Raw genomic sequence first — 15,895 nt, 5'->3', positions numbered from 1 at the left:
TCAAAACCAGTGGTAGAGCTAAAAGACCCCTGGATATAGAGGCTTGTGATTAAGGAACATTGAAGAGCAAGAAAAGCTCAGCGCTGTTTTTATGTGAGGTGTTTTGTTGTTTTGTTTGTTTGGGTTTTTTCAGGGACAAAACTTTTTTTTTTTTTTTTTTAATGTAATGGTGTATTTCAGGGCAAGAGGAAGCATTTCTCGACAATTGTTTTCAATTTCAAAATGCTACTTTTTGAACCAGAGCATTCTCTTGGGGGTTTCTTAAAAGGCTTTTTAGATTATTTTTTTTTTCTGCTCACAAACCTCTATAGTAATGTCTAGTTGTGCTTAGAGTGATGTAATCGCTATGCCACTGATTTCTTTAGCAAAGGACTCTGCTATTATCCTGTCTGCCTCAGTTCTTCCCTAAGTCAGTAGGACTGTATGCATAAAGGAGCAAAAGAAGTTAGCTAGAGATTTACAGAGAAACAGCATGTGTTCACAAGGTAAATGACTTTGAAATAAATCCCTGGTTTAATCATGGTAGCCTTGTTTTCTATGTCATTTCAGAATTAATTATACACTTGAAGAAACTTTGTTTGCTTTTGAGGGAAACCTATACTGGGAGGATTTAACAACTTTTGTCAGTTGGATATGCGAGGTAGCTCAATACATCAATGCAGAAGCAGGCTCCACAGCAGGTCAGTCAGGTGAGAAAAGAGCTGCTGCATAGCACAGGCTTTATTCTGATGACTTCTTATCTGGTTTAGAGCACGGTATTCCTCAGAAAGGGAAACTACATTTGTGAGCCTGTTTCTGTTTGTGTCTCCATCAACCCTGGGATTCACCAGCTGACAATCATTAGCAAGGAAAATTTACAATATGCGGAGCCTGACTCTGGTAAATGGCTGTGATTTTAGTGCCAGCTGGAAAATTCTTGGATCATTCATTTCTATTAGGAAAATTCCAACTGGTTGAACCTGATTGGATTCTCTACTTCTGCAACAGCATTCCGTCAGGAAGGCTTCTTAAGTCCAGGATATAAATGGGAGACCAGACTAGCTGGTCACCCACTAGAGGTATTTCTAGGCTTTTTTCCTATTAAGCAATTGCTTGATTTCCTTCATCCCAGTTGTCTTGTGATATTCCAGATGTCCTGATCCATCTGCTGTTAATTTTCTCGGAATACACAGGTTTTTTTCATTATTTGGGGAAAACTTTGATATATCTGAGACTTATGCTGAGGAATGGGAGACTAATTTCAGAATTCTTTCTCACTAAATATTTTTGTTACTATTCTCAATGTTTTAGAGAAACTATGAAACAGGGCACAATGTGGCTGATCCAAACAGCTCTAAAAAATGACCGCATCCAATATCAGCTATGTGTTTCCTTTAAGTATTCTCACCATGCTCCCCATTCTTCCATTTTTGACTACTTCATTTCCAGCTTCTGAAGGATTTAGCTTACTGATGGATTTTTTTTAAAGCTAATTCTTGGGATTTGTGAAAGATTTTGTTTTTGCTAAAGATCTGTTTTTCCAAACACACTTTTACTTTTTTCCCCCCCTCTATTTTTCTGTAGAGCTAATCAGAAATGTGCTGAATATCTCATTAGTAACTGGGCAGCTATGGAATGTATGTAAAAATAAGCAGTACTTTTTTAATCAAAGAACTGTGTTTGTGAAATAAACTGTTCAAATGTGAATTACAGGTTTTATAATCTATTACAGTTCTGGTTATTTCAGTTATCTGGGCAGTAATAGTGAATTTCACAGAACTGCTTTCTCTTCACTGAAATTCCAAGGAAAAAGAAATATTAAAGTTCATTTCAGTGCTGAGTACAGCACTAAGTGCCCTCTGGTATAATAAAACTAATCTTATTTGAACTAGTTCTGCAGTTCATGTATAATTCAAAAGATATCTTCTATTTTTCTTTTTTTTTTTTTTTTTCTGTAAGGAATTGTATTTTGAATTTTTCTGTAAGGATTTCTGTAATGAAAATACAGGTGTGCCTTATACAGAGCTGATATTTATTGATTCTACATTTCATTACTTTAAATCATTCAGTAGAACTAACATCAAATACTTTTTAATAAAAAAAGCATGTTTACTTCTTTTAAAACGTATATAATGCATTTCTTTTTTCTGCACACATTCAAGTCCTACTGAATTAGGTAGGACTTATTCAGGATGTTTCAATGGGAGTCAATCAAATTGTTCATAGATGTGTTCGTAAAAACTTTCTTTGATTTGTTTCTTGATGTTGAAATTTTTATTTTCTCTGCAGATGGACTAGAATCATCTCTATGTTCTGGACAAAAACTCAGTTTGGAGACCATCCTAGGTCATTATTTAGCATTTCTGCAAGACTTAGCAGATTATTCCTCATTTATTTCCTGGGCACGGTGAGGTTGAACTAGTCAATGAAATTTCTTTGTTTAACAGTTTTCCAGAAATTTCTGCCTCTTTTCACCAAATGACTGCCATCTTCCAGCATTATTGGGAAGAAACAGAATCCTGCAAAGAAAGTTGCAGACTTTCTGGCTGTCATTCAAAAGCGTTAAAAAAAGATATCTCCATTTCTGTTGTATCACCACTAGTAACTAAAGTGGTGGACTTCTAGCCCTTGTTACAAGGGCTTCTTGTCACTAAATTACTTGCATTATAGCCCTGCTAATGTCTAGATGAACAATGCAGCAGAAGCCATTTAATCATCACTCTGTTTAAAAAAAGAAAAAAACATCCCTCATGGAACAACTTCAGACCGATTGTTGAGTGCTGCCTCTGCTATTAAGTGCTATTAAATATTTACCATGCTATGCTGGCAATCACGGCTGTTAATAGATAAGAATACTTTCTAAATTATGCTTCTGGACTTTGAACTTTATTTTTCATTACGCTGCTATTTAGCTCTTTGCTAAATCAATACCTTGTTTAACCTATCAAATGGAAATAAACGCTATCAGTGCAATGAAAGATGAAGAATCAAAAGTTTACAAATGGCACAATTTGAATATTTCCTCCACTGTTAGATAGGTCATATCATGCTTTTCATTCAAGCAGAACTTGACAGGGATTTTAGCGACTTGATTAAAGTGGGCTCTAGAAGTAAAGAACTCCTCGTTTGGGTTTTCAAAACCTTGAATATTCTTGATATCTACAGTAAAAAGAAAATAGAAGCTAAGGAGCAGCATGCAAATTGTTATCTTGAATGTTCAGTCACTTTTCTTTTGTGCTTTTCCCCAACTTTGTTATAAAGGTCAATGCAGACACATTTCTTAGGGCAAGGATTTAGATTTGGTCTTAAATGCTATTTCTAGAGGTTGCACTATTTTCTCTACACAGCAGTACTAACAAAATCACTTGACTTGTTTGGGTTTTCTTTGCTATACATACAGAGGTATTGCTTTGACTTGAATAGGTCTAGGAAAGAGATTCTATGTGGGGAATGCTTTTTTTTAATGTTTAACATCTTGGTTTCTCTTCTGTAGAAGACATTGCAGTAATTGACACAAAAATTCCCTTACAAACCTTTTCAATGGTGTGTGATGTTCTGCTTTTTAACTATTAAAAGAAAACACCTTTAAGGAGAAGGTATTTTCAACTTTTGAGACCTTTGCATTGGAATGCTCCTTTTTTCCATGCACTTCATTCTTGACCATTCTCAGAGATCTAGTAAACATTTTTTCCTTTTGATAAATAGTATTGACGTAAAGGAAACATCAGTTGGAACATTCCAATTTTAACTGTGACTTCATGTTTTGGGTGTTTTCTAGTCATTAAAATATCAGTGTTCAGCTATCAATTAGTCAACTGGAATGTTTTGGCTTTCAATAATTACAATAAAATAAAAATAATTCCTCAGAATTCACTGAAAATTAGAGATGTTATTTATAAGTTCCTTTCTATAAGATAATTTATCTGTGGAGCATAAAGCTTTGGTCTTTTCAGCAGCTGAAAATGTGATGTACATAAGTTATAGGTGTTTGATTCTTTGTGGCTTACAAGCTTGGTTATAAATACTGATAAATGCACATTTCTTTAACCTACCTGCCTACATTCAGGTTTTGATTTGAATGTGGCTATGACTTTTCAGTGAGTTTTGTCACATTTTTGAAAACCAAAGTGATTGTCATTTGTCCATTTCAGGTCTTGTGGTGATTAATTTGTAACTGCTATTTAAATGATATTTGAACTTTCCTTAAGTAAATCAAATTATATTCTAAAATTATAAAATATATATTTAACCCCTTCTTGTCTATCTGCTAGGTAACTAACAAGAAAAAACTCATGCTTAATTTTTCAGGATTTTGACATCTTTCAAAGAGTCTTTGAAGAGAGAAAACTTATGGAATTCTGATGAAAAGGAAATGGATCATCTTTATTATCTTGTAGAAACCATAGAAGAAATAATAATGTTTGATTTTTCAGCTTCTTCAAACCAGTCTCTAATCAAAAATGTCTTGAATAATACAATTATATGGATGAAAAATTTTGCTGAGGGGAAGGAATCTGCCACTAATTTCTCATTTGCAGTCTCTGAACTCCATAAACCACAAAAAACTTTCTGGCCTCTTCAGAGATTCTGGACGAAAGAGAAGACAGACATTTTCTGGCGTACAGTTAAAATTGTATTCTATGAACTTCATTCTAGCCTCTCTCATTTGAGTCAAGTGGAAGAGGAGGAGGTGTTGGAGACCTTATCTCGAATTATATTTTCCATTACAGAAAATAAAATCCTTAATAGAAATATGCTAATGCTCCAAAATATCCTGACTGATTGGCCAGAGCCAAATATTGCTGCATTGAACCATCTAAAACACTTCAGTGAAAACTTCCTAAGGAATCTCTATGAGTTTGGATCATTGAGCGATGATCATATCAATGTGTCTTTTAGCACAATTCATGGACTTAGTAATGCCTCCTCTTTATTACTCTCAAATGCAACTTTTATACATAAGGTACAAGAATTAAGAGAAATTGTGCATGATTTCTTGAAAAACATCCAAAAATTAAACAGTACTAGTGTGGCCTCACTTGTTTCAATACTTTTCTCTCTGTATCAGAATGATGATCTGGTCTTAAATATTGAGAGCAATAGCACTCTGTTACCATTTCTTTATGAGACTTCAAAAGATATTTCATCTTTTCAAGTATGGCATAATTTCCAAGATAGGGACAGATTTTTTGATTTTCTGTCTGAAACTTTTGATCTTCTCTGGAACTTCACCAGTAAGTCTCTCTGTGAAAAGTTACTAATCATTTACAACCACACAGAGCTTCAGGCCCAGACTCTTGCACAGAAAGGAAAAAAAGATATGCAAGTTGTCTATAGCACTCTGATCAGCCTTAAAACTTTGTTTGTAGATGAAGAGTTTCAAACAGCTGCCTTTTGTTATTTGGAAGAGTTTCTTGATATCTCCCCAGAATGTTTGGTAAATAATGGGTGCATTGATTTTTATCTGTCAAACATCACTTCTGTAGATCATTCAGCAGAAGTTTACAACTTACTTCTGCTTCCACTGGACAGTGTTCTGTTTAATAAAACAAACTTGGGAAATAAGGTAAGTGTGCCTTCCGCTTTGCACTGCACTTTTACATGGCTTCAGACCTGGACAGAGATTTTTGAAGAAGCATCCAAAATCTTAAATTTGAATTCAACTTTTTTTGTCTATCTAAGAAATGATTTGGCAAATCTCTCTGAAAGTCTTCTAAATGCAAGTCATGATGAACTGTGCAATAATACTGCTATGGTTATTGTTGAAGCTACAACAGCAGCAATGAATCTATTAAAAATCATATTTGAAGGAGGTGGTGATTTAAATGACTGGAAAGATTTTGAATCTTTCCTTGCTAATCTTCAAAGTGTATTTAACAATGCAGTTGATGTCACAAGTTTGCTTAAAGGTAACAGTTTAGAAAGTGCTTTAGAAATGATGGGAGTCATGATAACTGAATTGAAGAAATCTATACTGAAGGTTGTTAATGGAGAGTTTTTGAATTCTTGGCTTGATACTTTCATCTCAGGAGAATCCAAGGGAGAAGATAGGGGTGCTGGTGTATTTTCCATTGGAAATTCCCTTTCTGCTATTCTCAAGCTCTCCCAAAAGGAACTTGGAATTGTTCTCACTGAGATAAAAGACACAATTTCTTTCCTTAAAAGTGTACCTCAAGGCAAATATATGGTTTGTATCAACATTTTCCAGAATATTACGAAACTAATTTTGGACAATACTATGAAAGATATAAGCCATTCACAAACAAATTTTTCATCTCATCTTAATTCCTTTCTAAACTTTTATACTACAGTGGATGAAGCAGATGATTGTAACAGATGGATACATGAAATAAGTAATCTCAGTGAAAAATACAAGTCAACTTCCCACCTTGAAAGTGCAAAACATATTTTATTTCTACTAAAATCTCTGGGAAATAGTGAGACAGATGCTAAACTAATGAATGTGATGGGCTTTGTTAATTTGCTTTTTAATTTGATACTTCCTGAATGTTCCTTACCTGGTTCTGATGTGATTTGTGTAAATGTTTATTTCAATATTATAGCAAAAACTTTAAAAATTATTCTCCCTGAATTTTATGTAAAAGATGACATTAGTGTGCTTGAGTTTATTTTTACACTTTTAAATAACTCTGCAGGGCAAATACAAATGGTTGTTAATGATTTAGTGGGGCACTCACAGTATACGTCAAATAAGACCCATTTTAGTCAGTCAGTCCATGGATTTAACCAGACTTTGAGGATGTTCCTTAATCCTTTTCGCCAAGTTCAGCTTTCATCAGTAAAACTTTTGGTAGAAATTCAAACTCTTCTGAAAAATAAAGCTTTTGAAATTCAAGAAAACAGCTCTTCTCATTTGGATATTGAGATCAAACCTTTCTTGCATGAGAAAAATACCAGTTTGTTGATGGAGTTCTTTCAGTATGTGATTAGTACACTTGAGTCAGACTTGCAGGGTGAGCACAAAACATTTCTCCAGAAACTGATAGAAACAGCAGCTCTGAATATTGAACTGCTAAGGGAGACACTTAAAGTTTTCAAGTCTTCTAGTTTTACTGACTTTCCATTAAGAGATGATAAAGAGTTTCTAAAGCGTATAGTAGCCTTGGTGCAAAATATGAGAAACATGGATGTTGAGTTCTTGATAAGTCAATTCAAACAAGTCCAGAGGAGCCTAGATAATTTCTTTAAAAATATCAAACCTTTGTATACTGAGAACTCTGAGTTAGGAATGTTAATAGACTGGTGGGATGCATTTGAGAATAATTCATGTAATTGGAACCTGACTGGCTTATGGCAAATAACGCGACTCTTTGAGCGAGATGAGCTCTACAATGTAGAAGAGATGTTCCATCTCCTCCTTGATGTCATCAGCCTTACAGAAAGACTAGCTCATGGAAACATCACAGAAGCACTAACTGAAGTATATGCTTTCATACTGACTCAGGAAGCAAAAATGCCAATGTTTGCTGAAGAGGAGTTCTCTAATCAAGTAGAGAGTCTTCTAATGTTATTGGAGACGTTGACAGATATGTCTGATGAACCTTCAGAGGCCTCAATTTGTTTTTATGCAGCATTCTGCTGGACTCTCACAACAGTAACACCTCAGAATGATCCCACTTTTAATCCTTGTGACTTTGTGCATAGCAATTCTACTCTTAGTTACAATGCAGTCATAAAAGTCATTAAGGAGCTGAAACTCATCACTCTGGTGGACAGTTCCTCATGCACTATGGAAGATTTTCAGATGGATATCACTCGCAATCTGACTTGCTTTTTTCATGAGATCAAAGAATGGAACTCTATTCTTTTGAAGTTTTCTGAACTCCATCATGTAAATGGCTCAATTCTCAAAGAGCTGCTAGATTTTTGGAATGAGCTATCCCTCTACGCTGTGCCACTGCAGGTGAATAATACATACTCAATCAATTGTTCCTCCACACTGAAGAGAAAAGTGGCTTTACAAATTGTAGAAACATTGAGTGATATGCCAGTTGCAGAAATGGAGATGGCCAAAGGTGTTCTTGAACAGCTGGATGATCTTTATGGTGGTGTAAATTGGAACAGACATTCAAGGACTCCACTTATGAAGACTGTTCTTGCTAATGCTAAGAATATGACCAGTGAAGTTTCTGGACTCCTGGATACAGAAGCAGTCCTTTCTTTTCTTTCTGTAATTCAGCCTTTAATGACACTGTCTTCTGTAGGAAACCAGACATACTCAGTGCTTATGATATTATCAGCTTTAAATAGAAACAGTAACATATCTGATAGCTTTGAGAACTTCTGGTTTCCTATAGTTACAAGCATAGAAGATTTATTGATGAATTTTAATGTTAAACACTTCCTTGCAGTGATAGACCAAGAATTTCAATTACTAAGGTTAGCCACTGGACAGTCCTCTTCGATGGCTTTTGATGTTTTAATACAGCAGTTTAATACATCATCTGTAGATGCTATGTTAAGAAATTTTGAAGACATACAAAAGATTGTGAACAGCATTCTATGTGAGTGTAACAATAAAAATTATTCTAAAATAATGCATGGGCTAATTCTCCTTGTGGCTAATGAAAATTCATCGAATGACCTACTGCTGGTTGTCAAAGACATTATTGACTTTCTGGAACTATTCCAAAATAAGTCTAAGGAAGATTACACTGGTATATTGTTTGTCGATGGTCCTCTTAGCAGAGAAAAATTGAATAATACTCATACTGCTAATTCAGTTTTGCTGAACAGTCTCCTTCGTATAATTGCTGATCTTGCTGTTGTAGAAGAAGCTCTGCATACAAACAATATTGAGCTTCAGATAGTTGACTTCATTGATTCATTTTTTGATAACACACAGTATAGAGAAGTTTCTACTCAGTCCCAAAACAGAACTCTGGACGTCATGCAAGAGATCTTGCAAATGATATTTCAGTCTACCACAGAACACGACAGGAACAAAATAACCTTCTTACTAAAGGATTTGCATAAGGATATAATGGCAGAAATGAGGTGAGCATTTTCTATGTACTCATTTTGACAGTGTGCTGACAATGACAGAACGGTTCTTTGTTTGTAAACATCTCAATCAAAACTTTCATTAAGTTAATTGCTGTTTAATTCCTGAGCTGTGGCTTTGACTAAAACAGTATTTTGTATCAACTTATATTGTTCAGCCCAGCCATATTTGGTATCATATTATATTGTGTGGACCAGGTTATTGATGTATTCAGTCATCTGTATTGATACTCAAAGTGGTTTCTTTGGAATTATTATAGAACCAAATATTTACATCACAGAATAAAATCATAGAATCATTTAGGTTAGAAAAGACCTTTAAGATCATTGAGTCCAACCATTAACCTAACACTGCCAAGTCCACCACTAAACCATGTCCCTAAGCACCACATCTACATTCCTTTCAAATACCTCCAGGGATAGTCACTCAATCACTTCCCCAGGCAGCCTGTTCCAATGCTTGACAACCCTTTCAGTGAAGGAATTTTTCCTAATACCCAACCTAAACCTCCCCTGGTGCAACTCGAGGCTGTTTCCTCTTGTCCTATGGCTTATTACTTGGGAGAAGAGACCAACACCCACCTGGCTACAACCTCCTTTCAGGTAGTTGTAGAGAGCAATGAGGTCTCCTCTGATCTTCCTTTTCTCCAGGCTAAACAACCCCAGTTCCCTCAGCTTCTCCTCATAAGACCTGTGCTCTAGACCCTTCACCTGCTTCTTTGCTACGAGTGTTTTAAAATCCTTGCAGTTCTGAACACTGAACCCACAGTTATTTGTGGACAGCAGTCATTTTGGCTATAGAACAAAATATTAAGGAATGCTTGGGACTAATGTTTTGTGTGTGGTTTGGTTTTTTTTTCCCCCCTCTTTTTTCTTTCTATATCCAAATGTAGATATACTGTATTTGAAATGTCTTCAACTTAAATTTGCTGACAACTTACGCAAACAAGATGACCATTTTGGGGCTATGGTTATAGTTCTAAGTCGTTCAGTTTAACAAATACAGTTTCTGAAGGAATCTTGATCCCAAGATCATTTTTGTCAGATTACTTAAATCAAATGTAATCCAGCAGCAGAGGAAACTCTGCTTCAGGAAAATGTTTGCTGACAACTTATTTAATAAAAGTACTACTAGAATGGAGTTGCTGCATTTAAGAAATACTCATTGAATGCATCCTGCAAGATGGTTGCTCCAAACAGCTCTAGGGTGTCTTGCTGGTGGAGCTACTGATCCTACTGACATAGACCAGCTGAGAAACAGCATACTGAAGTTGATGCATGACTCTGATGTAGTATTTAGACCTTTAAGATTAATTGCACGCAAATATGTGAAACCAGTGGTCAGCAGGGCCAGGTATTAGCCAAATCTGTTGAAAAATCCAGAGCAAATACTAGAAAAGTATTTTCCCCAAATGCTGATTATCAGAGATTTTGAGTATTCTGCTCTTTGCCATGAAGTCAGTATATGCCATGGGCTCTCAGTATTTCTGAAGCTATTATGATTTTGCTAAGGTACTTTCTAGCACTTCTTATGTCTTAAGAAAGTTGATGACTTGCTACCTTGATGAAAATCTGGGGTTTTTTTTACATGGAAGTATCATGTTATGATTTTGAAATAGTGCAGACAAATATAATAACTATTAATACTGAAATCCTTATATGGTCCATTGAAGATTGCAATTGTACATAGTCACTTATTGAAAATTTTCAGTGGTACCCTTGTTATGAAAATAATGCTTTCTCATTAATCTTTCTACAGAGCATCTAAAATCTGCAAGATTCTTCAGAAACATTTATACCCTGCTAGTGTCCTACTATTGCAGAAGTTGCAATTTACTGTTTTGAATGTTCTTAAAATCTTTTCAGGTTGGTTACCATAGTAGGGACTGTATGGGTCAGAATACATGTTAGTGCTATAATGTTAAGTGTTTACTATAAGCAACCTTTCATAAAAATAAGTTAATTTGGGTGATGTCGAGCAAGGCAAGCATACTGATGCCTGGAAATTAAACCAACAGAGGCACAGAAAAAATTTTTATATAGATCACATAAGGGGATGATTTCTTTCTAGAGTGGTCATGCTGATTCAAAATCCCAGTGGAAGCAGGAGTTCTCTTCTCATTTTTAGCAGTGTGCTCTTTCCCTTCTTCCTGGGCTTACTCTGACACACTAGGACCTCTTCCTTTTTTTAATTTGACTCACAAACCCAGCAGAAGACTGTATACACATTTGTGTTTTGTCTCACTTTTCTACTGGATGTTTTTCTGCCGGGCTAGTGAACTGAGTCAGGTCACAGATGTTTTTTAACGAGCTGGAGTTGCCACAAGGCACCATACAGCTAACAGAAAGGAAAAAAGGGGCAAGTATGTAAAGGAAGTGGCACCTCCCACTTCTGACCATGTTTGGTTCACTTCTAGCCGGTGAATTGGCTAACCGTAGCTGAATAACTTCACCTTCAACAAATTGTTGAAATTTAATTTAGTAGGCTTGTTTTATTCCTTGCATATAGGCCCCCAAGATGAGCAAAATGAAGTTTTCTTCTCTGGTTCTGTAGCAGGTATTGCTGTTATTATTGATCAGGAAAATGTAATGGAGAAGAGTAATGGAAATTGAATCAAACTAGTCCTTCTTGCTCTCTGCAATGATAAATAAATTTAGCCAGAAATATTTCTCAGTGCCTTAACACATCAGAATTTCTTTGCATTTAAAAACTTCTCTGTACCTTATTATTTAGTTAATTTTTCATATGATTACAGTAATTTATTTATTTTTCTAACTGATTAAGCCTGGGCATTTTATCTTACAGAAGAACCAGTTGTCGTTGGCAACCTTTTCTGTGTTGTTACAAAGTGTAAAGATGGATTGATGAGTCACTTACTCCTCTCTGTCATTGAAGGAATCACTTTTGTTCAAGATCATTATCAGGTTTGAGTAGTTTCCACACTTACAAGTGTTCTTTATAACATGCATTAAACTTGGGAAACTAATGGAAATTTCTTCTTTTTTTCCTACTGTCTGAATGATGAGTCCCCACAGTGGCTATACAAAACTGAGGTTTGTATGAGTATAGTTCTGATGCTTTTGATAGTGATACCCAGAAATAATTCCTTAAGTAAACATCGATGAGCTTTGAAAGCTGTAACTATAACTAGAATTTCTATAACTAGAACAACTAGATTGCCATTCAATACCAAACAGCAGCCCATTTTTTATTCCTTTAAATTTTGTGATACTGCTAATTTAATGAATCAGAGTACATTTATATTTTTAAATCTTCACAGGGACAGCTGTGAAATCAAGCTGGATACAAATAAACTTCTTGGCCAGAGTCATTCAAGCTAAAATAACAATTGTGGTTACCAACTGGGGTCAGTCTGTTTTTCTTTAACAGTGCATGAAATTACCAGCAGGAGAGAGTAACATTTGGCATTTAGAGACTCATCCAGAGCTGGAAGCAGGCCTTTGGATAGTGCACACATACATGCACACGCAGACAAAACACCAAGTTGTGCTTTTAGTATAGAATTTGCCTTGTCCTTATGAACTAGCTCTGCTAGTTTGTGTACCTGGACTTTTTGCTGATATGAACAGCAATGTTTTAAGGTAAACAGACATCAGAAGAATCACTCATATTTCAAAGTAGACTTTTGTGGAACAAATGCATTTCTGTAATCACCACCATTCTATGACCTACTTCTGCAAATATTAAAAAAATAACTTGCAAAATCAGAAATGTGAATATTCAGGAGAAAAGATAAAAGTGAATACTACACAAAACATAATGCAAAAAACCCCTTTGCATATGAGTATCCAGATACTTTGGTTTGCTGAATTGGAACTGATGTTGTTTAGAATAATTCTTTGGAAAAATATAAAAATGGTCAGCCTAAGATAAATAAAAGAAAAGATCATTTCATTCTGAAATTAAATTTCAAGTGAAAATGTTGGCATTTCTGTTAATGGATGAATCTCCTTGATAGGCTAGGTCAAAATCACAAACATTTTGGTTGTTTCCAAAACTCAAATCTTTGAAAATTCCTTGGTTCTTGAAAACCTCTCACCCAGTTTCAATTACAAATAGAATGAGTAAAAGAGTGTTACCTTACCCATATTCTCATATGAAAAGATGCATCTAGTTGCCAAGTCCTGCTACTTCAAGCAATAACATAATCATGACTTTGCTAACTATATGATCACTGTGTTTTGCAGGATATTGAAAGAATGTGGCCTGCTTTCATCAAGGAGGATTGTGAGAGTATGGTATATATAAACCAAAAAATTTCCAATACTTTGGAGAGCTTCCTGAGAGCCTTACAGAATACCACCAATAGCAGCTGTGAATGCCAACTAACCTTGGGGAACATACAGAGACGACTGCAAATGTAAAACCTTTCACATTTCGTACTCCAAATGGTTCTTGTTAGAGATTTTATTTCATGCATATGTTGGTGTTCTAAATTATGTAATTAGAGAAGAAATACTGTTTATCAAAGTCTGTTTAACTTTTGTTCATTGAACTGAAAATTGAGTGGATACAATGCACAAATTATTTAAGTAATTCAGAAAAATTCTGGATATTTCTAAAAGCTCTTACACTATTGCTGAGTACTTGCAGCAGATCTTGCTGCTCCACAAGGAGAATGCTTTGAATCACCACTAAGGAAATTTTCAATTTTCCATGACCTCAGTTAGATCAGAATTTTGATATCTTAATTTTTTATTTAAAGATGTTTTACTATGGCCTTGTCCTCTCAGCAGTTGGATATCTCTTGCAAAACATTAAACATTTGGATCAGTTCAAACAGTGAAAAACACAGATGCTGCTTGTAAACTGACAGGCTTGAACTCCAAATAATTTCAGATATTTGCTATTTCCTTGAAGAAAAATAGTGTTTTTAAAGTAAATTAATAAAACTGCTATTACAGAGTATTTCAGTCAGTTAGAAGTGATCTTTGTTATAATTGTTGCTATACTGGTTTGACTGTTGGATTGTTTTCATAATGGGCTTGAATGGTCTCTGTGAATTATAGCAATAATACAGAAGAACTTGAGCTTAGATGCTGCTCTTTTGGACCATAGACTCATGCCCAGTTTTTGAATGGTAAATATTATCTGATGTGTGTATACTCTTTACTACTTAAATTACAATTAGATAGACTTTATTCATCCTGAACTGCAGTGCTTTGTATCTCCAGATTTTAAAAATGCGTGTTCACTAAGAAACATGTAAGTGAGATGTTGCTAAACCTGTGCTTTTCCAGAAGCTACTGTTTCTTAGAGCACTTAACCTCCTGGGAAGATCTCCGCATTTGCAATCTCATTTAGGCATGAAATATGGTGATTCCTGTACCATATAAATACAGCATGAGAAGGTCTGTAGAGTTGCTTACTGCATGCACAGTGTGTGCACATAGAGCATAATGTGACCCTTTTGCCTCTTTATACATAGTAATGTCAATGACTTAGTTCTGATAACTTGTGAAACTAAGGCTATCATTTCAGGGTAGCTGAAAATTTGGAGCTACAGTTGTCAGAAAACTCAGCGGCAGCTTTTCTCAGCAATTTTAATCTTCTGAATGGTGGGTTCCAGTTTTCTTCGCTTTTTTACAAATTACTGCTGCATAATTTTGTAGGATAATAACTTTTTTGTTGTTCTTCAAACTTTAAAGGGATACTGCTTATGGAAACTACTGACTTAATGCATATATTTTCATTGTACACATACATGCGCTTAAGTTGGCACAGAACAGCATCGTTCACCCTGTCAGAGCCTATTCAATAAGATGCAGGGTTCATTAAAAAGAAAAGGGGACTTAAGTTAGGGGAAGAAGAAAATCCTAAAAGGACTAAAGGCAGCTTCACTAATTTCAGATGTTCTTATAATACAGGGATGTGGGATAAGCTGTGCTCTTATAGGATAATGCAAACAGATGCACAAGCCCTTCAATCTGCCAGGAGAGTGACCTTTATATTTGAAGTAGAAGTGAATTACATGATATGAAGTTTTTGTGTCCTTTATCAGCCCTCAGAATAAATCTAAGAAAAAGGATATAGCCTGTGGGCAATTAAATTAAGCAGATTTGTATTGTTTGCACTATTTTTCTTCTCTTCCAGATGTGAAAGTCAAAGAGTGTGTGCAGAATCTTACCCAGTTGAGGCTGGACATTGGTTCTTCTGTCAATATTTCTGAAGAAACTCTCAGTACGATCTTGGAAGCCAGTATCTCTCATTCAAAGGTAAAAGATCAAAAAGAGGTGTTAAATTAATGGGTCAACCTATAGCCTGATGTGCCAACTGAAACAAAACAAACCACTTTGTCTGGAATCTTATATTTTCACTTGTCACTTTTATGTGGAATATTTTGTGAGATTTAGGATTTTAAAATAATAACATGAAACATTAAGAGATCAATTTATAGTAGTACTAGTCTGGTCTAAATGGCACCACTTCAGCAGTGTTTTACCCCCTTGTGCTGACATGGAATTTGAGCTTTGCTAGCTTGGTACTGTAAAGAAGGTGAGGGTTCCTGGAGAATTTTGTATCTTCCCACTTCTGATCCTTGCAGTACAGAGTTGTCTGGGTTTGGGGGCTTTTTTGTGGTTTGTTTTTTTGGTTTTTTTGTTTTTTTTTTTTTATTCCTTCACATGCTCCTCACTGTTCTTATGTTATCCTACCAGTATCTTGTCTTGCCTCCACTTTATTTATCTGTTGTCTCCTGAGTGTTGTCTAAAGGGTGTATTATGTAAGTTTTCTGAGTGAAGGACTGTGTGTGTTATCATTGCTGCTGTTTCCTGTGATCCCTGTGATTAATAGACATCATGAAAAATGCCACCTAACTTACAGGTTCTCTCTCCTGTTGATGTTTGTATGACTGAGAAGAGTTGGGGATAC

General features: G+C 35.3%; 1 protein-coding gene and 1 long non-coding RNA gene across 2 annotated transcripts in view; one reads left to right on the top strand and one right to left on the bottom strand.

Annotated features, from left to right (window-relative positions):
• Positions 1-9,526, bottom strand: part of LOC142600431 (uncharacterized) — a 761,935-nt gene extending 752,409 nt beyond the window's left edge. Inside the window, exon 1 of the long non-coding RNA XR_012833904.1 lies at positions 9,349-9,526. This is a non-coding gene — a long non-coding RNA (uncharacterized LOC142600431). The remainder of the gene's footprint in view (positions 1-9,348) is intronic.
• Positions 1-15,895, top strand: part of ABCA13 (ATP binding cassette subfamily A member 13) — a 199,001-nt gene that overhangs the window by 35,504 nt on the left and 147,602 nt on the right. The window contains 8 exon segments of the mRNA XM_075744780.1: positions 550-689; positions 2,269-2,386; positions 4,288-8,997; positions 10,763-10,869; positions 11,810-11,928; positions 13,213-13,385; positions 14,507-14,583; positions 15,119-15,240. Of these exon segments, the coding sequence (XP_075600895.1) occupies positions 550-689; positions 2,269-2,386; positions 4,288-8,997; positions 10,763-10,869; positions 11,810-11,928; positions 13,213-13,385; positions 14,507-14,583; positions 15,119-15,240 (5,566 nt within the window).

The sequence above is a fragment of the Balearica regulorum genome, chromosome 2 (assembly GCF_011004875.1).
Source record: "Balearica regulorum gibbericeps isolate bBalReg1 chromosome 2, bBalReg1.pri, whole genome shotgun sequence".
In the NCBI taxonomy this organism is placed as follows: domain Eukaryota; kingdom Metazoa; phylum Chordata; class Aves; order Gruiformes; family Gruidae; genus Balearica; species Balearica regulorum.
This window is presented reverse-complemented; position numbering and strand designations above follow the sequence as displayed.